At 39.4% G+C, this 25,247-nt stretch overlaps 1 protein-coding gene across 1 annotated transcript in view; it reads right to left on the reverse strand.

Annotated features, from left to right (window-relative positions):
• The window catches only part of syne2a (spectrin repeat containing, nuclear envelope 2a), a 97,662-nt gene that overhangs the window by 29,459 nt on the left and 42,956 nt on the right, over positions 1-25,247 (reverse strand). Inside the window, exons 52-86 of the mRNA XM_085372609.1 lie at positions 24,608-24,763; positions 24,262-24,503; positions 22,138-24,175; positions 21,700-22,034; positions 21,471-21,615; positions 21,057-21,257; positions 20,604-20,848; positions 20,372-20,522; positions 19,813-19,956; positions 19,579-19,707; positions 18,399-18,581; positions 18,118-18,255; positions 17,325-17,510; positions 16,977-17,099; positions 16,195-16,377; positions 15,831-15,932; positions 14,307-14,408; positions 12,616-12,693; positions 12,043-12,450; positions 11,570-11,658; positions 11,339-11,483; positions 10,777-10,863; positions 10,062-10,217; positions 8,431-8,631; positions 7,811-7,903; positions 7,315-7,497; positions 6,913-7,083; positions 6,632-6,769; positions 5,148-5,347; positions 3,091-3,223; positions 2,413-2,595; positions 1,747-1,896; positions 1,110-1,280; positions 608-763; positions 360-515 (exon numbers count right to left, since the gene is read on the reverse strand). Coding sequence (XP_085228735.1) covers positions 360-515; positions 608-763; positions 1,110-1,280; positions 1,747-1,896; positions 2,413-2,595; positions 3,091-3,223; positions 5,148-5,347; positions 6,632-6,769; positions 6,913-7,083; positions 7,315-7,497; positions 7,811-7,903; positions 8,431-8,631; positions 10,062-10,217; positions 10,777-10,863; positions 11,339-11,483; positions 11,570-11,658; positions 12,043-12,450; positions 12,616-12,693; positions 14,307-14,408; positions 15,831-15,932; positions 16,195-16,377; positions 16,977-17,099; positions 17,325-17,510; positions 18,118-18,255; positions 18,399-18,581; positions 19,579-19,707; positions 19,813-19,956; positions 20,372-20,522; positions 20,604-20,848; positions 21,057-21,257; positions 21,471-21,615; positions 21,700-22,034; positions 22,138-24,175; positions 24,262-24,503; positions 24,608-24,763 — 7,701 coding nt within the window. The remainder of the gene's footprint in view (positions 1-359; positions 516-607; positions 764-1,109; positions 1,281-1,746; positions 1,897-2,412; positions 2,596-3,090; positions 3,224-5,147; positions 5,348-6,631; positions 6,770-6,912; positions 7,084-7,314; positions 7,498-7,810; positions 7,904-8,430; positions 8,632-10,061; positions 10,218-10,776; positions 10,864-11,338; positions 11,484-11,569; positions 11,659-12,042; positions 12,451-12,615; positions 12,694-14,306; positions 14,409-15,830; positions 15,933-16,194; positions 16,378-16,976; positions 17,100-17,324; positions 17,511-18,117; positions 18,256-18,398; positions 18,582-19,578; positions 19,708-19,812; positions 19,957-20,371; positions 20,523-20,603; positions 20,849-21,056; positions 21,258-21,470; positions 21,616-21,699; positions 22,035-22,137; positions 24,176-24,261; positions 24,504-24,607; positions 24,764-25,247) is intronic.

Genomic DNA, 25,247 nt, shown 5'->3' on the forward strand with positions numbered 1-25,247 from the left:
TGCTGATCAGGGTGAGTTTATCAGAGCTTTGTTTGCTACGTCTGGAAAAAGGGACAGAAAAAAGAATAAACCAAGTGAAAGAGTGGAAGGACATAAAGCCAAAACAATAAACTTGAAAACACTTTGCAGAGGGAAAATGCAAAACTGAGTGATGAGTCACTGTGGGTCTATCATGATAAGTGACCCCTTTGTGTATGGAAGTGTTACTCAAGCATAAAGCAATAACTTTACATGTTGTCCAAGGTGTTTCAGGCCGAAATACTTCTCATCATCTGCTCAGGACAGGATTTACAGCTTATAAAGCTTGTGTTTTAATATGCTGTAATCTAGCACTGAATTATAGTAAGACTGACTTTTACCTCTTGACTAAGATCCCGGCAAGCATGACTGATGCCCTCTGCCTCATTAGAAAAGGCAACATCACATGGGCGCTCCTGTTCCCTTTTATCGTACACATGTGTGGTTTTTAACTCTTGTAGAGCTGCAGCCACTTCCTTCACTCTACCCTCAAGAGCCTGACAAAAAAAAACACATTCTCAGATCAGACCAGAGTGGAGGGGATGATACTCTACAAAAGGCCCTCATCTCTTTGCTCCTGTTACTTTACCTCCCACTCCAGCAGAGCCTTATGAGCCAGAGTTTGGCTGGTGGGCTGTTTCCACTGATTCAGCTGCTTCTTCTGCTGCTCTATCCAGCCGTGGAGACACTGCAAACGCCTCTCCCTTTCTGCACAAGTGCGATGGATCTGCTCAGCGCCACAAATCTGATGAGAGAAAGCCAAACGGTGGATGAATCATGACAAGCAAAAAAGTCATGAAAAGTTATGTCTTTATAGCCGAGTTCGTGTTAAAAAATGTATTTTCTTGTTCCTGTTGCTGTAAAGTAATATAGATTTATGGCCTCTTTGGGGTTCCAGTGCCGATATAAATCACTGATGCAGCACACTATGAACTCACACACATATTTTTTACATAATAGCCTTTTATCAATGTCCAACTTGAAAAATCTGTTTGCATCAATAAAAATATGATAGATGGATAAACATAGAGGTTACAGTTGCATCAGATTAGTAGTAATCTGCCTGTTTTATTAGTTGCTGAGATAGAGACCTGACTTTCTAGCTCTCTCTGAAAGTGCAGCCACTGCAGCCTGGAGGCACCGAGTTCCTCTGCGAACGTTGTACGCTCAGAGCGGACTGCCTGGATGTCTGCCATCTGAGGCCTGGGCTGACACAGGAAATGAAGGAGGAGCTGCCCATTGGTCACAGCAGCTTTGAATGCCTAAAAAAACAACATAAAAAATGAATAAAACTACGCAAACCGAACCAAAAACCATGCTAGATTCTCCCCTGCTTGAATAGACCAACAAATCTGATTTAATGTAGATGCCTCTGTTGTGCCACTTTTTTTAACTTACATTTTTCATACCTTTCAGTCTTTGAAGAATTAAATCAGTACTGTTTTAGTGGTTTAAATTATAGTGCTTTTACTGCAGGATGTGATTCATAGATGTCACTGACATAACAGCAGAAAGAATAAGAGCCATATCGAGGAGAGAACAGTGAAATGCACCCTTTCAAGGAAAAAGCAACGTATAAATTTCAGATGCTCGCTTGTTGATTGTCAAACAAATTGATGGATGGGTTGCGTCAATTCAAAGTAAAGACTGGCACTGAAATAACCTTTCAAATATAACCAATTGAAATAGATGCAGAGGAAAAAGTGAAAACAGAGGTGGTTTAAGTACCTGGAAATTCTGCAGGATTTCAGTGACCTGAGCTGCACTGCTGGCCTTGAGGACTTTTTCTTTCTCCTGGTTCATGCAGTTCTTCATCTGTTTGAGCCAGTCCTCCAGATCAGAGAGAAGCTCCATCGATGGCTGTGCTGCCAGGAGACACTAAAAGGGGAAAAGATAATAAAGAAAGCAGGGAGGTTCACTTTACATGACATATATTCCTAACTTTAGTTAGTTTTTTTAGATTACTTCATATGATTTATCTAACAATGTAATTATATTTTTAAACATCTGCTCCATTACTATCTGACCTTTGTGCACATCCGCATTATTAAATCTTTTTTATCTTCTCTGTGATTGCCAAATTTTTAAACATCAGAATGATTATGAAGCCAAATATCTGGTTCCACTCTCTGGTGATAAATGCTCAGGAGAAATTGAATCGTGGCTGTCTTCTAGATTCATGGTCCTCCCTATCCTCACTCACCCTCATATAGATTTCAGCAGGGTTTAAGGTTGCACTCCCCTAACTGGAGAGGAGTTTTCAGTGCCCAATTATTTTTGAAAACCAACAGTACTTCAATAAATTGGAAACTGGGCCACTATAGAAACCACTAGAAAGGGGCTATTCATCTAACATTCATCTAACAGTTAGGGTCTTTTGAAAACATTCTGCACCTGTTGCAGCTGGTCTTGGGTTTTTGACATGTCAGAGGTCAGCTGGTTCCAGCTGTTCTCTAGTTGGGTAAGCTGAATTCTCAGTCCAGGGCAGTCAGCCTCCCTCAGCTGGAGGAGCTGAGCAGCATCCTTGGATGCCGAGGTCTTCAGTACAGACATACGTTCCACTTCCATGGAGAAATCCTGGGGACATGTTGAGGTTAACTAATATTAGAAAACAAATCAATATTGTCCAGCAGCCAGTTTAGACCCATATGTCCATCCATTACAAATTTGTGTTAATTTATTTGGACTTTTTGTAGGTGGTGTTTGCCCTTTCTAACTAAAGCTGGGGACAGGATTAAATATTATGTCATGTAAGGAAGCAAATTTTTATTAATTTCTTCATGATCATGTCATAGAATGCAATAAAGGGTTAGGGTTATGGTATCTGCTTATATCAACCTCGTATACCAAAGATTGTAGCGTTCTGTAACATTTTACAAATGCATTTTACGAAGTGCTTGAAAAAGACTTAAACCACAGGAACGATGAGGAATCATTTAATTAAAAAGCAAACTAGTAAGAAAAAGACAGATGTTAGGATGTTAGGGGCAGACTGCAGCGATTCTTTAACTAGGCTGTTATTAATCTTCTTTAGGTCAAAGGCTATTTGATGAGAACACAGAAAAGCCTTACCAGCAGCTTGATGAGATTACTTTGAACACACTCCTGACTCAGGTCAGAGAGATTTACCAGACCTGACAAAGTCTTCAGGTGTTTGTTGGCACCAGCCAGCCATTCACTCACCAAGTCAAAGTTGGAGTGGAATCTGTGGGGAGGATGGAAAAGCACATAGCTCAACCAGTGGGGCAGAACATGACTGTACCTTCATACAGAGTGAGGTAAGGACTTGGGCTTGGATCCACAAGTGATAAATAGGGCTTGTAAATGAGTGGGGTTTTTTTTCTGATGTCTGGGCTGTAGAATACATTCAATGAGAATATAAGGAACTTTCTGTACAACAGATTGTCGAATTGTTGCTGTAGGAACTCATATAGTAATTCTTTGCCTATGTCTGTTTTTCATTTGGCACGTTTTGTGTGGTCTGTGCTTCACTTTTTACTGACTAAGAGCCCAGGCAACATTTCTGAGCATAATTTAAAAAAAAAAACCTAACAACATGAATCCACTAAATGTTCTGTTCAGTCTGTGGAAAGAACATAAGTCACTCAGATATGGATTTCAGGATGCTCCTATAAAGTATGCTACAAAGTTATTTGTTTATATATTCCAGATCATTTTTGCAGGTTGCTAGTTAAAGTGCTGTTAATATTCTTATTAAAAATTGCCATGGCAACTTTTGTGAATCCACTGACAAACATTTGACTAACAGTAATTAGTAGGGATGGGTATCGTTTAGGTTTTAGCCGATACCGGTGCCAAATCGGTACTTTTGAAACGGTGCCGTTGCTCAAACGGTGCTCAAACCGGTGCTTAAAGGATGGAGAACACAAAATTGGTCCAAAAACCTCTCATGTTCAGCTGGTTTTTTGTAAAAAGATAACAATGTTAGCCTTTTCTGCAGCTATGGGGCATATATGGTATCACTCTTGGCTGGAAGCAGTGCTTAAACAATGGAAAAAACACAAACTTTATCCAAAAACCTCTCATGTTTAACTGTTTTCCACTTTTTCTTTGGTCATTTTAGCCTTTTTGGCCAGGGTGAAGGGAGTATCTGCCATCAAACAAGAGGACAGCCGCATGTAACTACAACGGCGTTTGCTAGTTCACCTTACTGCATTAATGTAATAATGTGGTTAGCCTACTCAACGTAAATTACACACGAACATTAAGCTACTCACGCAGAGAAGAACGGCTGCTGCTGCATCATCATCCTCATCATTTCTGATACACTGGCAGGGCTAGGGGCCAGGACTCTCCTCTTCGGGGTTTTTGGGGGATATTGCTAACTCCGGGTCAGATAACAGGCAACCCACACACAGTAGATGCGCTCGGTGTGAGGTCTCGCAGCAAGCTATCATACGGCGCATTTCTCGGCTTTAAAAAAAACGCTATGCGTCGCCAGGTGTTTCATCGGATTTGAGGTGTTACCTCCTTTGACAGTATCACAGTATCAGCTTAAAGCACTTGTTGCAGGCTGCTGAGTTTGCATATTTTGCTGTGAAGTACAGCCAGACTTTTGACCGCTTCGCCTTGGGCTATCCTCAGAAACGTAAAATGATTGGCTAGAAGTGTGTCACAGCTCAGGAAAAAAAAGCACCGAAATAAAGCACCGAAATGTGCCATCATAGCACCGGACACCGGTACCCATCCCTAGTAATTAGTGGTTAACTTCACAATCAAATGATGGAACAATGAATCACTGTGGAAAGACCAAAGAAACACACACAATACCTATACTCTAAACATTTCACACAAGGCCATCAGGTTATACCAGGCTTCATTGTACTTTAGCTTACACACAAATCAATAGAAGACTAAAGACAGCTGGTTGTGAGGCACTTTTTCACATAGTAAAACTGAAAGGTTGTGAAAGAACATCTTGTTAGGGAGGTCTAAGTTCTTTTTAACAACCTTTTAAAAAGCTCATGCTGGGTAGAAAGAGACTTTTGGCAGATATTTGAACAAAGAACAAATGAAGAAAAAAAAATCAGCAACATTTTTCATTCTGTGCAGGCAACAGTTTAAACTTTAGCCAGTAGATAATAAAGATCCCAGTGAGCCTGGATCACCTGATTTGGCTGTCCTGGATGTCTCTGCAGCGCTGAATCTCTTTCTCTGTTCGCCTGTAGGCATTCCTCCAACGCAGCTCCAGAGCGCCGCCTGTCTGATGGGTTGATGCAGCAAGCAGGGGCTCTGCCTGCAGCACCTTACCCTGATCCAGAATTGCTCCTAAAGTGGCTTTGTTGTCATCCAGCTGGACCAGTGTTTGCTAAGTGGCAAGGAGACTTATCAGTGCTTATGCTTAGAATATCTGGAAACTCGATCTAATGCTCAAAGAGACACTTTAAAAGTCTGACGTGCAAAAATGATACGTGAAAGAGGTAGAGGACAGAAAATCAACAAGTTAATAGCAGATGCAAAAAAAATCATCTCTCATTCTCAGTGCCAATAAAGCAAAATACCACCTAAGCCTTCACTATGGTTGCAGCTCTCTTTATTTCACAGTTCACTCTTTATTACTGTCACTGTTAGCTTCTATTTTCCCATTTTCCCACCAGTATTTTAGCACCATTCGTTCCTTTGTCCTAAATTGACTCAAGTACCTTGGCTCCTCACTCTGTGTCACATACACACATTACTCATTACGATGTGACTGCAGTGAAGAAAAGAGCTCTCACAAATCCTAAAGAAGCTCATTATTCGGTTTCTGTTTAATTTATTGGGGGATGTATTTTCATCACAGTGATTTCAAGTCATGACGCACAGAGGCAGCTGATGGTACAAAACTATCACTTTAGTAATTAGTCTGTGGTGAAATATGCAGTACCAAATGAGATATAAAATCCTAAATAGATTGATGGTTGCTGTCAGCTTTTAGTTTAAATTAATTCTGAGTGTAAACTGGAGAGTCCTGTCCTACTGCTGCCTGTTCATGAAACAATACAACTTGACATAATGTTCAACTAAGATGAGATAAGATAAGAAGTACTTTATTTATCCCGAGTGAAATTCTTTTGTCATACACATGCTCAATGCAGCAAGAGAGACAGAGAAGCAGAGGAATACGATATACAATATGTACAAGTATATAGTAATATACAGTAGGATAGTGCAAAATATAATATCAAATAACTGTAACAAGTAACAATATAACTATATCCTGAAAAATAAATAGCTTAGCTATCAGTGCAGGTGATTCTAAAAGTGACATAATATTGTGCAATCTTTTGTACTAACCATCTAACCAACTAACCATCTTTGTAGTTTATTGAGGGGCTTTCCGGAAAATACAGGAGACTAGAGCCCAGGATTCTTATTAAAAGAAGCACTTTCTTCTCTTTCTGTCTTTAAAACATTATAAAAAAGAAACCTTTTATGTTAACGTGAACTGATTTCTGTACGAATAATGAAAATAAACCTATCACACTAAAATGAGAAAACTAGCTCCTAGTGACAAACAAACAGATTAAGCTAAGGAGAAAGAAAAAAAGTAACAAAACAACTCTGACTTAGAGAAGTGAGAACAAATTATGTGAAGTGTGACAGGATGTACCTGGCAGGCATCTAGTCTGTGCTGCACTAACTCCTCCTCATCATCATCTCCCTCAGGCTCCCATCTGCCGATGAAGGCTTCAGACTCATCCAGCACTCTCCCCAATCGACCACAATTATCCTCCCAACGGGTCCATTCCTAGAGCAGAGCCAAATATAAATCCAAACCCCTACTTTGAAATTGAATCTATGAATGCATGTTTTTCCAGGAAAAATGAAACAAAAGTGCACATTTGTGAATGTATAAATTCATATGGCCTTCAGCAAATATGGGCTACAAACCTGAAGTCTCCTTTGAGAAGCCATTTCCTGTTCCAGAGCCTGTTGCTGCAGTGATTTGGCCCTGGCTTCCAGGTGTACCCGTTCATTCTCTTGACACTTGAGTGCTTCTGGCTCATGTTGGGATAGATACTGAACAAAAGCCATCTGGGACCTGAGGACCTGCAGAAGCTTCTATATCACCAAGAGACGAGCAAAGCGATGATCAATTAAATAAATGTGGCAACAAACTGGATGTGATTGAGGTCTAAATACTCGGGTGTCTAATGATTAATTAGTGGAGGTTGTGCTTGCAACATGGGGCTCTTTAAAAACCAGGAGTTTGCTTCATACTCTTGAAGTAATGTACCAAACTTAAATCTGCTCTTTGTCTGTGTTTTGAAGAACTTCCTGAAAGTGAGATACCTTGTGTGTGCAGAGAACAGCTTGAAGTTTGCTGCAGCTGTGAACCTGGCTCATCTTTCTCTCTCTTATGCATTCTTCACCCAGTTCCAGGAGCCGAGTTATCCCCTGAAGCAAGGACCTAGAACTGTGTTGCATCTTGGCCTTTTCCCCTGGACTTTCCCTCAGATGTCTGGCCAGCACACACTGCAGAGATACAGATGAGCAGCAGAATTTAAGAAGAATACCACTAACTTTTAAAATACAGATCCTACATCAGTAGCAACTACTAAGTCAGTGAAATGTAATCAGTTAACTATGGCATCCATATAAACTCAGTAAGCACTAATATGTCTGAATAATTGTCAGCAAACTCATTTGTCTGATATCATAACAACTGCCTGTAATGGATGCTTTTCTGTTATATTACTAGCATTTTAATTAGGCCTTCTCTAGTATTGTAACACTAGTGCTATTAATCATGCACACATACGCAGCAAAGCTGTGCAGCAGTGGTTACCTCCAAACTGGGACCATCCTTTAGATTTGGAAAGCCTTGACTCTGCCCAAGTTCAAACTCGTCCAGAAGACACAGCTGATTGGTGGAGATCTCCTATTGAAAGACACAAATAATATGTTAGCTTAAGTGCTGGAAGAAGTACTGAGGTTCTTCACCAACTCAAAATGACTGCATCACATACTTTACATGCAAACAGCTTGACGCTCGAAGTTTGCTATTAGTAATGAATGCTTGGTGTGTAAAATCTAAGCCTGTATGGTGGAAATTAATCAAATTACAAGAATAAAGCACCACAAAATAGAAACTACCTCAGAAACTATATGATGATTATAGTACTTAGAGTAGGAGTGATTTTACTGACATTTAAAAATACTTATACTAATATTCTGAATATTGAGTTACACTGCATAGCTTACTAAAACATGTCAAAGCCCAGCAGTTTTAGTGACACAGTTTCTGCACAACCACAGACATGTAAAACATGTACTATTCACAGAGTCTGTTGTTTCTGAGTGCTACTGTAGAATTTGGGTTTTGCTGCAAGTAAAAATTGCATATTTGATCTAGTCCTGGGAAAGGATGGGAAAGGGGTCGACAGTGAGCTCTAATTTATTTCAAACCTTGCAAGGGTCCTTAAGGCCTGGATCTTCAATAAGCTGATTGTGGGAGGAGGTCAAGACCAGCTGAGCTGTATGAAGACAATCCTGAAGGCAGGTCAAACAGCTGTAAGCATCTGGTTCTTCCTTTGAAAGTTGAGGCCTGGTTTCTGACACTACTTTGCTCATCAGTTCAGAGAGGGTCCCCAGCTCAGCTGATATACACTGCACACAAAAACACAAAAAAGGACAAACCGAAAGTAAAAATTCAACCCTGACATTCAATTTTACAGAGAGACAAAAAAAGATATAATAGTAATGGATAGATTCATTGGCCACTGCAACATCTATTCAAATGCTCCGGAAAGCAAATATCAAATCAGTTCACTCTTTATTACTGTCACCATTAGCTTCTATTTTCCCATTTTCCCACCAGTATTTTAGCACCATTCGTTCCTTTATCCCAGATTGACTCAAGTACCTTGGCTCCTCACTCTGTGTCACATACACACATTACTCCATCAGAAATGGGAAGAATGTGGCATGGTTGCGGTGGCAGACAGGCTGATCTAAAAATTTCAGAAACCGCTAATCTACTGGGTTTTTCCCACACAACCATCTTTAGGGTGTTACGAACTTGTATGTCCATGTGTTTGTTTGTGCAGGTGTTGTGTTTTTTCTATGTTAATTTAGCTGTGCCAGGGCCCTGTTCCGATTGGTGCGTGGATATACTGCCCCGGCGTGAGTGGATCCAGCTGGAGGACCCGCCCATTAAAAGGAGGCTGGAGTGCTACAGCGGGAGAGGTCCTCGCGTTTCTCCTCATCACCCAGCAGTAGTCCTGTGGTAGCCGCTGGCTGCAGTATACGCTTGACAGTTGTGGAAGTGGAGTGGGTAGGGGTGAGCTGCCGTTTCTTTTGATCACCCGTTTTCTCCTGTTTTGAGTTAGTTAAGGAGGTTAGACTCTGTCTTTATTTTTGACTTTGTTTTTGGTAAGGTCAGGGGTGCGGGATTTGTGTAGGTTTGTTTTGTTTATTGTTTTGGCCTTGGCTCACCCTGAAGTGTTGACACTCCCGTTTTGGTTCTCTTTATTCACATTGTAAATAAATCACCTCATATCTAACGGATTTGTTTCGTGTAACTGCTTGGGTCTTGGGGGGGAAGCGAGTGCCTCGCTCATGTTATGGCCTGGCCCTAGACGGGTCGTAACAAGGGTTTAAAGAGAACAGTCAGGAAAAAAAGAAAATATCCAGTGAACAGCAGTTCTGTGGATGAAAATGCCTTGTTGATGCAAGACATCAGAGGAGAATGGCTAGACTGCTTTAATAGATAGGAAAGCAACAGTAGCTCGCATAACCACTTGTTACACACAAAGTATGCAGATTTTGTTGCTGACCATGTCCATCCCTTTATGACTGCAATATACCTATCTATGATGGTAGATACCAGCAGGATAACGTGCCATGCGGCAAAGCTCAAATCATCTCAGACTAGTTTCTTGAACATGACTATGAGTTCGCTGCTCTGAATCCATGTGGGATCATACATTGTGGATCATACATTGTGGATGTGAAGTACGTGTGTAGCAGCTATGTGAGTAGATATGTGAAGAATAAAGGCAGCTCTGATGGCAAAAGGGAACTAACTGAACAGTCACCTCGTGCTGCAGCAGCCTCAGCTGAGGTTCATCTTCAACCGTGCCACCACAAGTCAACAGAAGGTCAGTCAAAGAATCGAGGCAGAGGAGGACCTGCTGTATAGCCTCGTAAAACTCCTCTTTCACACCTGGATGAGAACCATCAGTGGAGCTCACCTGGGAAAAAGCACAATCATCAGTTTAACTTACCACAGTTTTTTAAAGGTCAGATTCTCTGAATATTTTGGCTCATTCTTCTTAATTTGGTGATGTTTACTATTTACTACTATGCTATTCCTACATCCCAACCTGTTGATACTAATGTATAAACAGAGTTAGTAGATCTTATATTCCGTACCGAGATGAAAAACTGGACAAATTGTGTCTAGCATGTTATCTGATTGGATTTTGACTTGAATGACATGAAAAACTTTAAATATTTTCTATGAAAAGAACTGTCCTTAAAAATGGTGTTTTATGATTATAAAGACAAAGCTGCCAGGAAATAGCCAGTCAAGCCTTTTGGTAATTGCTTATTTTGTAGCCCTATTTAAAAAAATCCATTTTTGTGCCTTCATGTGCTTGAAGTACTTTTCAGAAATACATCTGATTATTTCATTGAGCCTCAGTCCTCCATGTTAGTCAGTTATTTGTGAGAGAGCGTACTACCTGTGTATCTAGATCAATATACTTTCAGCAGGAACGCACTTAAAAAGTCTCTTTCTATTATACATACTATTTTTCTTAGCATAGTGATGGCCTCCTGTGTGTGCTGAAGAGCTGCACAAGTAGATCCAATTGACCTCGACGCCTCATCTGGAACCTAAACACAAAGAGAAAACTGAACTTAAGGTTTAACAGCAGGTGAAGGAAAAAGACAGAATGCAACAAGGGTGTAACTGAGCAGGGGCAGGAGTTACATCCCCTGCTTCATCCTTTCATATTCAGTAATATCTGATCCATAATTTTGCTTCCAGTAAAACAAAATCGGGTCTTTTAGCAGCAGAGGGAACGCTCATAATGATATTCTTTTGCTCATTGTGGGTCCTTTTTCATTGTGGAAGACAAGCAGCTTCACAGATATGAAAACAAAATGAGCTTTGGCACGGAGGACAGGATGAAAGGATTGGCGAACCTTGTAACCTGGTTGCTCTGGTAACAGATGTAATGGCTATGTTGGTGACATCCACATTTTAGAAATAATTTTACTTCTATCACCTCACACCTCATGTACATCATGCAGTCTGACTGAATACTACAGATTCAAGCACTGAATGGTTATTTTCCTGTTTTCTTACCTTTTGTCTGTTCTCTGCATCTTCTCTGTTCTGGCTTTGATGGTTCTCCTTAACTTTTTTCAAAGTGGTAATTTTTTCAGTAATCTGGGAATGAAGGTGACTCCACCTTTGGCGCTTGGGGTTAACATTTTCATGTCCAGGCAAACTAGGGACCACAAAAAGTTTATGAGCCTTTGATATGCTGTGTAAAGAGGAGGTCCAAAACTAAAATACTACAACTGGAATTTTTACCTGATCGGCTCAACAGAAAACTGCTGGGATCCTCCCAAAAAACAACTGGTGCTGACTTCAGTTTGCTCCCTCAGTCTATCAAAAACATCCTGTTAAAACAAACAAAAAAGTTATTAATCTGGTAGTTTAAATACTAATTCTGCAAACTTAGTTTGTTTGCCTGTCTATTTGTAAGCAGTCTAGTGTCCACAGTTTTCAAGAGATCCTTTCAAATGTTGTGTGTTGGTCAAGGTCACACCAAATGTAAAAGTAAAAACGTTTTATTATCCACAATTTTTTATAGAAAGTCTCGAAACTTCACAACAATGGATCTTGGGGGACATGAGTTAGCGCCCAATGTCAAAGTTGACTTTGAGTTATTACTCCAAGTAAGATATATATGTATATTTATTGTTAAATTAAATGTCCATGAAACCATTTACTTAGGCTTAAATAACTTTGATCAACATCTCTTTGAATCTTCAGACAATTACCAGATCTGAATTGGGAGCTGTGGACAGCGACAGCTTCTCCTCCTCTATCAGCTCATCTGATGCTCTTCCAGCAGCAAATGGAGTTATCGGTCTTGAAGGAATCAGCCTTGTATCTTCCGCTCCAGCTGCTGCCTGAGGGGTGTTTGTGCGAGGGTCAGCATCAAAAGCTTTGTGTTTCGGTAAATCATGCTGGTGCACAGCAGCAGCTTTAAGCTGGCCTTTTGCTGCAGGGACGGCTGCAGTGTTTAGTGACTGAGCGGTCACAGATTCAGGAGTAAGTGCTACGTCAAAATCAGCTTTAGCGTCAGCTGTTATTATTCCAGCCTCAGCTTGTTTGGCTTCAAAGTTGATATCTAACTCAGGCTTTTCTGCACATTCAGAAGACTGATGAAGCATACCCTCCAGGACCTGAAAGACAAATGAAAGATGATACTAGAAATAACTACAACTTATGGTAGGTATATTAAGATTAGTTTAAAAAAATCTTATGAAAATGTTTATAAAAAAGAGCATATTATTGAAAGAAAAGACAATAAATACTCTTATATATCCAATATGAAACTGATTATTTACCTTCATATGTGACGGTGGCTTATGTTCTCCCATATCCTCCCTTTGCACTTCTGAAAGCTTGAGCGTGTCCTCAGGGTCCTAACATATTGGTTGTATGAATATACAAATGCAAACCAAATCCTTGCACAAACACATATAAATTACTCATGCTATTCTCATCCTGGGTGTGTGTATGAAAGGAAAGGTTTCTGAGGAGCAGCTGCTTCTGACAGCGACAGAGTGGGGTTATCAGCAAACACAATGACCTGCCTCACACAGCTCATTAAGAGCATGCAAAAATCTTCTGGTTTCTTCCACAGCACAGGAAAAAGATAAAGTATTAGTGCTAGAAATTGTGAACAGAATTACATCGAGGGGTCATTCCATGTCAGTTCACCAAATACCTACCACCTGATCATCTCAGATTCACCTGAAAATTTTTCAGGGAAAAAATATACTTTTTAATAGGAATTCTGCAAAATTTCAGGTCCCTGCTGTCATTATTTCTTTTGTCAAAATGAAGCAATTGAAAGAGAGATGGTGGGAGTGTTTTTAGATGTTTTTTAGCATCATCTCTGAGGGTCCATCTTAAAATTCTATTATGTAGAAAACTGCTTGAGCTACATCCTTCAATTTATTCAGGCTAAAAGAATCTGGCAGTATGGCTCGCAGGAGTGGAGCTCAGGTTTATATACTGTAGAAGGATGGATGCCTGAAATCACTATTTAGATGAATGATCTCTGACAACAGATGTGGAGACCTGTGGAAACCACAATTTAATATACAACACATATAATATCCTTTAAAAGAGTCCAAATCAAAGCCAATGTTTTCACTGATACTGATGCATGAATATGAGAAAAGAAACATTAGCATCCACTGTCAGTGTAATATTCCAGTTAATGTTTTTAGAAAGAACATGTTTCTCTTTTGTGACGATGTTCTCTCTCAATATGAGTTTTTGTAATACTCATATTTATGTACACCAGGCAAAGACTGTTTGATGTTTTACCCTGACAGCTGAGCAAGAAAAAAGTATCTGCACTGGGTGCCACTGCAATACATTCACTCACTAGCCAGTTAATTAGACACACCACTCCAACAGCTCTTTAACACAAATATCTAATCAGATAGTCACTTGGCAGAAACTTAATGAATATGAGCATGTAAATGTGATTAAGATGACCTCAAACTAGATATCAGAATATGGGAGAAAGTAGCTACACCCTTAATGATCCATATTCATACAGCCATAGAATCTTATAATTGCTTTAAAAAATTTGGACCAAGCTCAAGTAGTTTTCTTATCTTCATCCCTTGAACTAATTTCTTTTCAGAGAACTAAGTACAGCAAGGATGTGGATGTTATATAAAAAGAAATTAAGAATCATTATATAATTTTTTTCAGGAAAATCTTTGATGGTCACTAATTTGATGAGATGATATGATGGATTGACCACAAGGAACAAATAAAGAAGGAATAATTAGAGTAGAGGAAGCCCAAGACATTCAGAGTTTCATTCCAAAGGACCTAAAATCCTGTGCATTTTTAGAAAATATTTGCTAAGTCTTACATGTTCTGCTGCTGTGGGTGTGTTACTTGAAATTCTGTCAGTGAGCTTAAATAATGAATGTGAAATTGTGGAATGAAACCAAAAAGACAGAGGTACCCAGAGACATGCTCTCATGTGATGTAATTACATCTGATTTACCTCTGGAATACTGCTTGTTAGTGTGTCAGAGGATGACGAGTGACAACTCTCGTCATCCTCATCTTCCTCTTCCTCTGAGTTAGACACCTCAAAAGCCCCCTGCTTTCAGTGATAAGGGTGGATATATGATCAAATTTGTGATTTAAAGGAAAACTGGAAGAAAACACTGCTTTTCTATCGACTCTCATCACTCTTCTTTATCTAACAACAATATCAGTAAATATTGAAGTTAAAGTTTTTATTAGCAGCAGTCACCATTTCATTACTCCTGCACTTTCATTCTATTTTTTGAGTTTTATCTGCAATTTTACAAATATAATTTTCTTTTTGGATAAGGTTAGACCTCTTTAATTTAATCTCAAAACACAGTTATACAGCTTTTTAATACCGTAGTACAATAGTGAAATTCCCCCCTAAAACAAAGATTTTTGGACTTCCTTGAGCCTGATGAACAGCTCAGTATAATTATTTTATAGAGCTGTTGTAAGATCTAGCTTTTTTCATTTGAGGGAATTAGCCAAAATAAAGCCTATCTTATCGAAACAGCATTTTGAGACAGTAATCCATGCCTTTGTTACTTCTAGGCTGGATTATTGTAACGCACTTTATTTTGGGGTTAGTGATGCGTCCATTAGGCGCCTGCAGGTTGTGCAAAATGCTGCAGCACGTCTTTTAACTGGAACAAAAAAGTCTGAGCACATTACCCCAATTTTAATTTCACTCCACGGGCTACCTGTACATTTTAGGATTGTTTTTAAAATTCTCTTATTTGCGTTTAAATCTCTCGGAGCTACTACAACCATATACACCTGCCCGTTCCCTTAGGTCCACCAATCAGCAGCTCCTTAAGGTACCGAAAACTAAGTATAAATTTAAAGGTGATCGTGCTTTTGCTGTAGTTGCTCCAAAGTTGTGGAATGATCTACCCTTGCATGTTAGGCAGGCCTCTTCTCTTTCTGAATTTAAAAGTCTTCTTAAAACATATTTATTCGCTGAAGCCTTTGGCATTGATTAGAGGGGTTGACTCAATTTGTTTTAACATGTTTCAATTTATTTTAGTTTTTAGTTATTTATTTTATTTTAACTTATCTCATTTTAATTTTCTTTACTTATGCTATTAGCATGTACAGCACTTTGTGAACTCTGGTTTTATGTTAAAGTGCTTTATAAATAAAGGTGGTATGGTATTTTTTTCTCACACAGGATTCTAACAGCAAGGTTCATCTAATCCCAGATAATAGAGTGAAGCGAGTGAATGGGGGATAGTCACTGCACTTGAATGATTCACCAGTTCTACCGGGTTTCTGAGCTCAAAGAACACTTTTAAATTTTGGCAATAAGAAGAAATCTTCTACATTGTGATTTGTTTTTCCTCTCCCAAAACAATTTGATCAAAAGCTGCTGAGAACTGCAAGCACAAAATGATTAGAAGAAGGTTTACTTCAATCACGACAGCAAAGAGCAAAGACCACACAAGTGTTATTTGATTTGTTTAGCTGGTTTAGTTATTTAGCTAAATGTTACCTGGACTAGATGTGTGTCCAGCTGTTGCATTTGTCCAGGAGTATGAGAGCCTGTTGTGATTGCAAGAATCGCACTTGTTTCTTCCTCTTCTCTGATCTTGTTCTAGGTTAGTCAAAGAGACGAGAACATTTAAGAAAGAATGGAAGCGGTGACAGAGGCTCATAAAAAAACAAATCCACTGTGTTGAAACAAGGATCCAGTTGGCGACAAGAATGAGTGTTGCTTCATACAGTAGTGCAACATTAAAGTATATCAGCAAAGTAAGGACAGCATCATAAGCACCTTTTGTTGGACCATTTTTTTCTTTTATAGCAGAACAAAATCTTTATTTTTGCCTGTGTGCTAGGATTCAGACATGCTGTACCTCGAGCAGAGAGGCTTGTTGCTGTGTGAGATGTTCCAGCTCCTCGAGTGACTGCAGGAGCAGCCTGGCTTTGGAGTAGACTTGAAGTCCTTCTTCTGCTCTTTGTGGGATGTGAAGCTCTCCTTTGCATTTTTCTAGATCTTCTAACATCCTCTGCATTGAGCACAAATTATCTTGGATCACCTGAAACACGTGTAAACTGTTAGTTTGACATTTTCCCCCATATATATGAGAGAGATAGCAGATAGGTTTAAGCATTCATCTATGCCACTGCCACTTCTTTACATTTACAAACATTTGTAGCTTAAACTGCTTTATATTTCACTGTATACATATTTACATGTTTCTAGTAAAGATTGAAAGAAATGCGCTGCATTTGTTTCTAAACTTCTTATTGAGAAATCTTCTGGTTGTCCTACGTGTTTTTATAACCACAGATCAATTTATACTCCAGTAGGTCTATTTTGTCTTCAAAAATCATCAAAGTGGACAAACTGCTTTTATTAACTGTGCTTCATACAAATGAACCAAGATGGTAAAATCAGACACACCCTTTAAATGAGTTGATCCAGGAACACTGAGCAGTGTAAATACAAGTGTTTTAATTACACCGATGTCATCTTTTATGTTGTATTTCATTCAATTTATTTCCTTGTAAATTGCTCTCAGTGCCATTCAGTTTAGTAATAACAGTAATATTACTATTATTATACCGGTACTACTGCGACCACACTAAACTATTTAAAAAATAAATAAATCACTATCTAATTGCATTGCTGTACCTGTCTGTTGTGCAAATGTTCTGTCAGGGACATATTGGAGTCGTCCATGGAGGATAAAATTGTTCTGATTTTCAGCACATTTTTCTCCACAGTCTTAAGTTCAGCTTCCATGTCCTCCACCACCTGAAATGAAAATTGTCTTAGACATTTAGCTTTGTATGAACACTGTTGTATATGCCCACCATTATAACTAATGTTTATGACACTTTCTGCTGTCTGTACTGTAAATGCTTGCAATCTTCAAAAATCCAGCTACAATGCAAGTACAGAAATTCCACTCAATGTGCCCCAAACTGGAACACTTGATATCGCTAACAACCCAAAAGTCTGAAGTGTTAACATTCTTACTACAACAGCCTGCAAAAGCTGCTCCAGTGGCTCGAGGATGCTGCCTTGCATTTTGAGGACTTGTTGGTCGTTTTGCTCCAGCCTCTCCTCCTGGGCACTGATGTCACACACCGCAGAAATTTCACCCAGCACCAACCTGAAATCCTGCAGGTTCCCCCTGATCATCTCAGAGTCATCCAGGACCAGCTGTAGATCAGAAATTTAAATCTCATTTAAATTTAACAAGAAACATTTGTTAAAGGGAACCCCTTAGGTTTGTTTTTTAGATCAAAATGTTTATTCTTGGACTCTACTCAGGTAGCTTTGCATGAGTCACAGTTCAAAAATGATCTTTATTATCCTAAACTTCACCTTGGTACAGTACCTCAGTTTATCCAATGTCAAAGTCAAATTAAAGTTGTTTCCCACACCTTTAACATAATAAACATAGTAGATTGTATAGTTTTCTGATTTACTTTACTTACTTTACTTTTATTTGATTTTAATATTATGTTGATATTTTATGACTTGTATATGCTGTTTCATTGCCATTGTGAGGCAATTTGTAAAGTTAATTTTGAAATATATAAGAAATATATACTATATTATTATACTATTATAGTACTTATACTACACTATAATATTGTTTGTGACCATGGAATGGCAATGCATTTTAATACAGGCCTAAATACAGAGGTTTACTGGAGGATACAATCTATGGATACATGTAGGAAAAAATGAAACTATAAAGACATGAAGATTACATAAAACAGATATAAACAAAAGAATTAAGTTAGCGTGCTTCTTCACTGACCTGCAGGGACTTTGCATGATTGTGGAGGCTTTTTGCTGTTGTGAATGAGCAGGGAGCACTGAGCCATGACTGGGCCTCACCTAACCAGCGGGTGGCGCTGTGCAGAATATCTTCTAACTCCTGAAGACACTTTGGGATCTAACATAAAAGACGATATATGGAAAATGAAGCATTCAGTCAAATGGAGTGGTAAGCTAAAATAAATTAAGCATATGTAGCCTACAAATGATTTGTATTTAATATATTTATATTGGTGAGCAGCAATAGTAGTGGCACTAGACCTTGCTGAGAAAGGTTGTACGCTGCTCAACCATCTGTGCTGCATCTTGGTAGAGCTGCTGGGGTTGTGTGAGCTGGTCAATAAGAAGCTGGGCTTGATCCGGCTGCTCTTCTGCAAGATCCTGCACCTCGCTCTCCAGGAGCATCAAGCTGCTGTGCCAGGCATCCAGCTCATCCCACACATGCTGAAGAACAAGACGGTAATGTGGATTAGCATTAGTTCTTAGGAATTTGTAGCTGTTTCATTTGGCTTGAATAAAATTGACAAACAGCTTGTGGAGGTCACTCAAAGTGGCTGGAAGTTGAAGAAAATCTGACTTTATCTTAGTCAGCTATACAACTTGTAACTTTTCAAATGAGATCTGAAGTTAAATAGTTACTCAAATTATAGCATACTTTATAAGTAAAGATAATAATGATAATAAGTAAAGAGCTGTGAATTCAAAGTTGAATTTCACAGTAAAAGACTGGTTCATCAGGTTCATTGCAACAACAAAACTCCCAAACGCAAACTAAACAACATGTATGCTGTGCAGTACAGTGAGGTGTGCCTGTAACTTTATATAGGAGAAACCAAAACAGCTACTGCACAAATATATGGCACAACACAGAAGAGGCACTTCAAAAAGACAAGACTCAGCTCTACAACTACACTTAATGGGTAAAGGTCACACTTTCGAGGATCCCAAAGACAGATAGTTTGAAAGAGGAGTAAAGGAACGACTATCACTGAACAGAGATGCAATGCAATCCTTAGATCCCTTCCCAGATGCTTCCCCACCCACTCACAACAGGTCACAAAAAAAGGTAGGGGAAGGTCTCACAGTGGTAATGATCCACATTTTTGTGAGTGAGAGGTGATGCATCTTTATAAATTTAAAGAAGTCTGGTTGGCTTTTTTTCAGACTGCTACTACTGATCTGGATGACTGAGAACCTACAAAAATACTATAAATGAAAGTGAGCGAGATCACTTTCTCTTCTTTCTTTGCCTCTGCACTAATTTGAATAATTTCAGCTGAGAAGCTTTTGCATAATCTCACTGACAGATGGACACACAAACAGTCAGCACTGAAAATACAGAAAGTTTAAAAAGTTGTTAACAAGACATAATTAAACAGTGGGTTTATTTATTTTTCATACGTGGACACACAAGCAAACAGAAAACAAGGAATACACACACCTTCAGGACATTCTGAGCTTCACTGACTGTTGGACTTCTCTGCTCCAGTAATGCTTTCACCTTCTCCATGCCAGAACCCAACTCCAGCACTCTGCTAGCCAGCTTCTTAACGAGGCTGTTCTCTATGAGCTGTGTGACACATACACAAACACATTTGCACCAACGGACTTTAGCTTAAGATCATTTATCTGTCAGTAACAGATCTCAACAGTTTGAAATCAATTTTCTTGTCACCTTCTCTTCTGCTCTCTGCAGAGACATCTGGAGATCCTGTATTTGCTTGCCTATATCCACAGGAACCTCTGTGTATCGGCTCTGCACACTGTCTGTGATGCACTTAAGCTTGGTCTTCTGGGAAGACAACTCCTTTCTAAGCTCCTGTCAGTGTGGAAAGGACAAAAAATACAGGAATCAGACAGAGACTGGGAGTGTGGGTCAGACATTTAATACTCTACTCCCTCTACTCTACTGCACCCCTGATTTTTTACAAATGAGAGGACCTGGACAGAAGAGTACCTAAAAAAAACAGTTTAAATTGTGTAATTTGCAACTTGACTGTTATATAGCTTGAATTTCTCACTATAATGTGAACAACTTCAAATCTAACACTCATAAGAAAGTAATATTTCATCATTTATGAATAATGACAATAATAAAGTTGGACATGTTAAACACTTAAAGATGATTACTTGTTATTACATGCATATAAGAAGCCATATTATTGTTGTTTTTTAATATCTCTCTCTATAAAATCTCAAATACCAAGTTTCAAACATTAAAAGACGAAGCCCACCTGTCTTTCGCTTGGATTCAAACATGCTTCCAGTGCCGGAAGAATGAGAAACACGTGTTTCTGAATCTGTCCCATCTCTTCTTGAACTTGTCGTCTTTCTCTCTCCTCGGCCTGGGCTGCAGCTACAACCAGCAGGTTTCGTTCTTTTAAGCTGTGGGCAAAAAAGTATCTTCTCAGCATACTCGACATAAATAAATAATCACTTTCTAAATGTATATTAAAGAAGTCCCACCTCCTGACATTATCTTGGATCTTCACCAGCTTTTTGCCAATAGGCCCTGGGGAACTTGATAAGCTCAGGGCGTGCTCCAGTCGATGCTCCAGGGAGGCCAGGTCCTGCTGCTCCTGCTCCAAACCTGTCTGAAGGATCTCAGCCAGGGCGAGAAGCTCCTGTGGATCCTCTCCAGTGAAGTTCACAGTGGTGGGGTCTCGAACCTCCGCCTGAAGTCTGGCTAAAAAGCTGCAGCACTGCTCCATCTAAGAAAATCAAATTGAAGCATCAATATCTATGGATCACGTCTCTGTCTTTTTAATCAGAAAACAGTAAAAGTCATTTCACATACTAAGTTCTGGTTAGTGAAAAGCAAAAGTTTCAAAAGAGGTAAAAAATATTAATTCAGTTTTAATTTGCCATTTATTTGTTTTTTTTTTATGTACGAAAGGCTTTATTGAGATTTAAACTTACGCTTGCAGTAATGTCTTTCCACTCCTCTCCTCTCTGCTCTATGCGTACCATCAGGAGGCCAACATCACGAAGTAAGGACAACCAGTGCCTCCAGAGGGCACCAACCTCACCATCCTTTCCAACCCCACAACCCTGCATTGGACAAACAGCTCTCAGGTCGTCTATCCTCCCAGCAAGACCGTGAAGATCTTCCATCAGAAGCTTGAAAATGTAATGAAAGTTAAAATTTAAAATCATGAAAGTCAGACAGATAATGAAATATTTTAAGTCAGCTAGACTAGCACTGTCTTTCTTAAAGCATTTTTGCAAGCATGGCTAAACAGTTAACAATTCTATGCTGTCAAAGTGATTAAATGCCAGGTTCAAACAGATACAATACGTAGAGATAATGACATAAAGCTGACTCTAACCTACCTGAGCTCTTCTTTGTTGGGCAACACATTTGTCATATGATGTCACATGTTCTGCAGCACATTCTGAAAGCCTTTCCTCAAACTGTGAAAGATGTTGACAAATGTCTTTGTGGCACTTTTGGTGACTTTGCTGTCTCAATTCACACCTATGAGAACAAGAAATGTGAAGAAAATACATAAGACGCAAAGGTACAGAGATTTACATTTAGAAATTGAGAACAGCCAAGTACCTTTGCAAGGTCTCAAGCCTGAGCTGCGCCTGGGCCTCCAGTATGGCTCTTCCAACCATTAGCTGGCTGAGGATGTTGATGTGGAGCTGCTCGGTCTTTGGGAAGGAAAGGCAGGGTTCACGAGGTACCCGTTCAACAAGGTGGCAAATATGAGCGTGAAAACCTTTTTCAAGAGTTTCTAAAGCCTCTTGGGTCTGTCTTTGTTCCTCAGCACAATCCAAAAACCCTCCAGTAGCTGACAAGAATGTTGCCTCAGCATTGTGTAGGAAGCCTATTGCTCCTTGAGCAGCCCAGTGATAATCTTTCAAGGAATCTCTAGCTTGTGATAGCATGACCTGTTGAACAGATGTTACACAATAAAGAAGAGTTTTTGAAAACACCCAAACATGAACCCAAAATATGAACTATATATGAAATATCTAAATAATTTAAGCTTACCATCTGCGAGTGACATTCTTGCATGACTGAATCTCGAAGTGAATATAGTTCCTTGTAGTTCCTCAGGTCAGTTTTTTCTTTCTGTCCCAGATTTTCCAAAACTCGCATCCCAGACTCCATACTTCGCCAAATGACCCAGTATCGTTGTAGTGCAATATCTATGGCTGTTTCTTCTGGACTGACTGGTTCAGTTCCTTCCAGCTCGACTCTTGTGCTTTCTAAGAGTTCTATATAAGCAGGAAGCTCTGAGTCAAACTGTAAACCTAGCAGGAGCTGAGCTTCTAGGTTTTTGATATCATCTGTGCCAAGAGTCTCCCAAGACTCCAAAGTATCAACTATATGATGAATCCTTTCCCTCTCTAAATGAAGAACAGATGGGTGCAACTCCTGAGCTATAACCTCCAGTTGATCTGTTGCTTCTTGACTTTGTGTTTTGACTAAAGGAATCTCAACGAGGACTGTTTGGCATAGTTTAAACCTCTCATCCACACCGAGTGCTTTGTTTTTGGCATTCTGGATTTGCTCTTTGACAATATCTTTAGATTCCTCCATTTGTGTCTTTAGGTGCAGAAACTTTTCTTGTTCAAAGGCACTTATGCTAAGAGCTTTGAACTGGTCTTCCAGTTCCCCGATAAAACACAGAACAGAGCTTCGCTTGGGCTCCAGGCAATGCTGAAGCTCCTGGATTTGACATTGATGCTCCATTAGCATGTGTTTCCATTGTGCAATCACTGAAAGGGTTTCTTGGGTCAAAGGGATCTTCAGCTGCTCTAGATCAGCAGAAATTTGCTTTAAACTAGCCTGAATGGAAGATAACTCTTCATCTGAAGTAGTGCACTCATGAATCAGCTCCTTTAATTCCCAGCTGGTGGCTTTCTCATGAGCTAGCAATCCATCTAATTCTGTCCAAAGGCCTGAAAGTCTGTTGACAAGATAGCGGCTCTCTGCTGGACTCAACCCTATGGCTATTTTCCTGCAACTTTCTGACATCACTTCCACCAGTTCTAGCTGGCTCTCTATATCCACTGTGGCTAATTCATGACTTTTCAGGTCGTTCTCTAGCTTTTTGAGGTCCACTTTTGAAATATTCTCAATGTGAGCGCAGGGGTTTCTTTTAGCATGCGTTTCTGCTAACCAGGCATCCATGCTAGCAAGCTCGCATAACAGTTTCTCTCTCTGTTTAAGATCTTTTTCCATGGTGTCAAGAACAAGATCCAAACTGTCAGCAATAGCTTCATAAAGGTCTTCTACTGTCCTCAACACTTGGTCACTTTCTTCATTTTCCATATTAGAGGCCAAGTCTTTCATCTCGTCAACTTGTACTCTCATCTTGGACTGTCTAGATAAAATATCAGCCTGAAATTTCCTCATTTCGACAATCTGAATACGAGCCTCCTCTGGGAAAAGAGCTAACTTTTTCCCAATAGAGATATGATTTTCTGCCTGCTTAGCCCATACAATCAAGTCTCGTAGCTGTTTGTTGATCTTAGTTGGAGAACTGTCACCACAGCTAAGTGTGACAGAATCAAGTTTCTTTTTGGTGACCCCGAGCAAGGAAGCCAATTCCTGAAGACTATGCTCGATTTCATCTTTCTCCTTCTGACCTAGAGAAAAATTGTTGAGAGCATCTGACTGGGACTGTAAATGTATGTAAAGCTGGTTATACAGTTTTAGGTCTGTGGTCAGACAAACACATTCCAAGGCACTTTTGCTGTTAAGGTTTTGACAGTCGGATTTCTGGAGAGCTTCGAGTTTGGCTTTTAGCTGTTCGGCTTCTTTCAAAAGAAGGGAGGATTGACAGGTGGAGTTGGAGGCATGCCGCAGAGCTCTTTTGATACTTCCTTTTAGAAGCCGCCATTCTTCCTGAACATTTCCAAGCTGACCAAGAAGAGCACCTGAACTTTCAGTGTCACTCAAGTGCACTGACAACTGTCTACTTAAGCGTAGCAAACCTTCCATCATAGCTTTCTTGTGTTCCATTGTTTGCAGGAGCACATGAAGCTTTTCAGCCTGTAGTGCACTGCTTCCCAAAGAGTGTCTAACGAAATCCAGAACAAAAAAACAACAATTAGTTAACAGTATCAAATGCCAAGTGCACAAAATCCAGCTCACAAGTTTACTCACAAGCTTGTTTTTTCCTCCTCAGCGGCTATAACCTCCAGAAAAGCTCTGGTGAGCTTCATCTGCTTGTGGTACTGTTTGACCTGCTCCAGTTGTGCTGCTTTGACCTGCACTGTGGCAGAAGCATCTAGCAGTGCTGCGCTCCATTGGCCTGCAGCACTGTTTAAGGCACTTGGTTCACAAGCCTTAGAGGCACCTGAGTTTTTTAAAGTAGCAACTTGTTCCTGCACAGTGCGCTGGTACTCCTGCAGTACACAGATGAGACATTTATAGATATTTGTGCATTTTTTAATTTTAACAAATCTGCATATTCTTGCAAGAAAGACGTAAATACAACTAGAGTGTATACCTTTGCTTCCTCCAGTTGTTTGGTCATAGCTATGACACTGAGTTGGGCTGGTTGATATCGACATGCGAGAATCTTTTGAACAGTTCGTACCAACTGAATCTGTTGTTCACCAGGAGAAGACTTCAGATACCAGTTTAAATCTATATGTGGTGTTCTCTAAAAAAAAAAAGAGCAATACAAGAGTTAGACACAAAAAATATTATGTTACAGAAAGTAATGTAAGTGAAAAAATAATATAAAATAGCTACATTTAAGTAATCCAGAATTGTTTACCACATTATACAGCTGGGAAAAATGGACTGAAGAATTATGTTTAAAAAAACATGTACTGAAAGGACATAGCTGTAATAACAGATAGGGCAGTGAAACCAAGAAAACCAAGAAACTGTGTATATATTGTAAAGACAGCAAATACAAACATTCAATATAAATTATCATAGCGATCTAGTTTAGTCTGGTTGGTTTACACTGTTATAACATTTATAACTTTTACCAGGGATCTTTGTGATTAATTATCATTGTCAATTTATAAACTATTTCAGCTTTCCGTGAACAAACACTCAAACTAGGATGATGGAAGCTAAAAAAAAATCCAACAGCTGTATATTGTGTGCAATTAGACTTCCTAACTACAAACAGG

Source organism: Diplotaxodon limnothrissa, linkage group LG15 (assembly GCF_057381915.1).
Source record: "Diplotaxodon limnothrissa isolate DT_005_m linkage group LG15, D_limnothrissa_male_GT1.1, whole genome shotgun sequence".
Taxonomy (NCBI): domain Eukaryota; kingdom Metazoa; phylum Chordata; class Actinopteri; order Cichliformes; family Cichlidae; genus Diplotaxodon; species Diplotaxodon limnothrissa.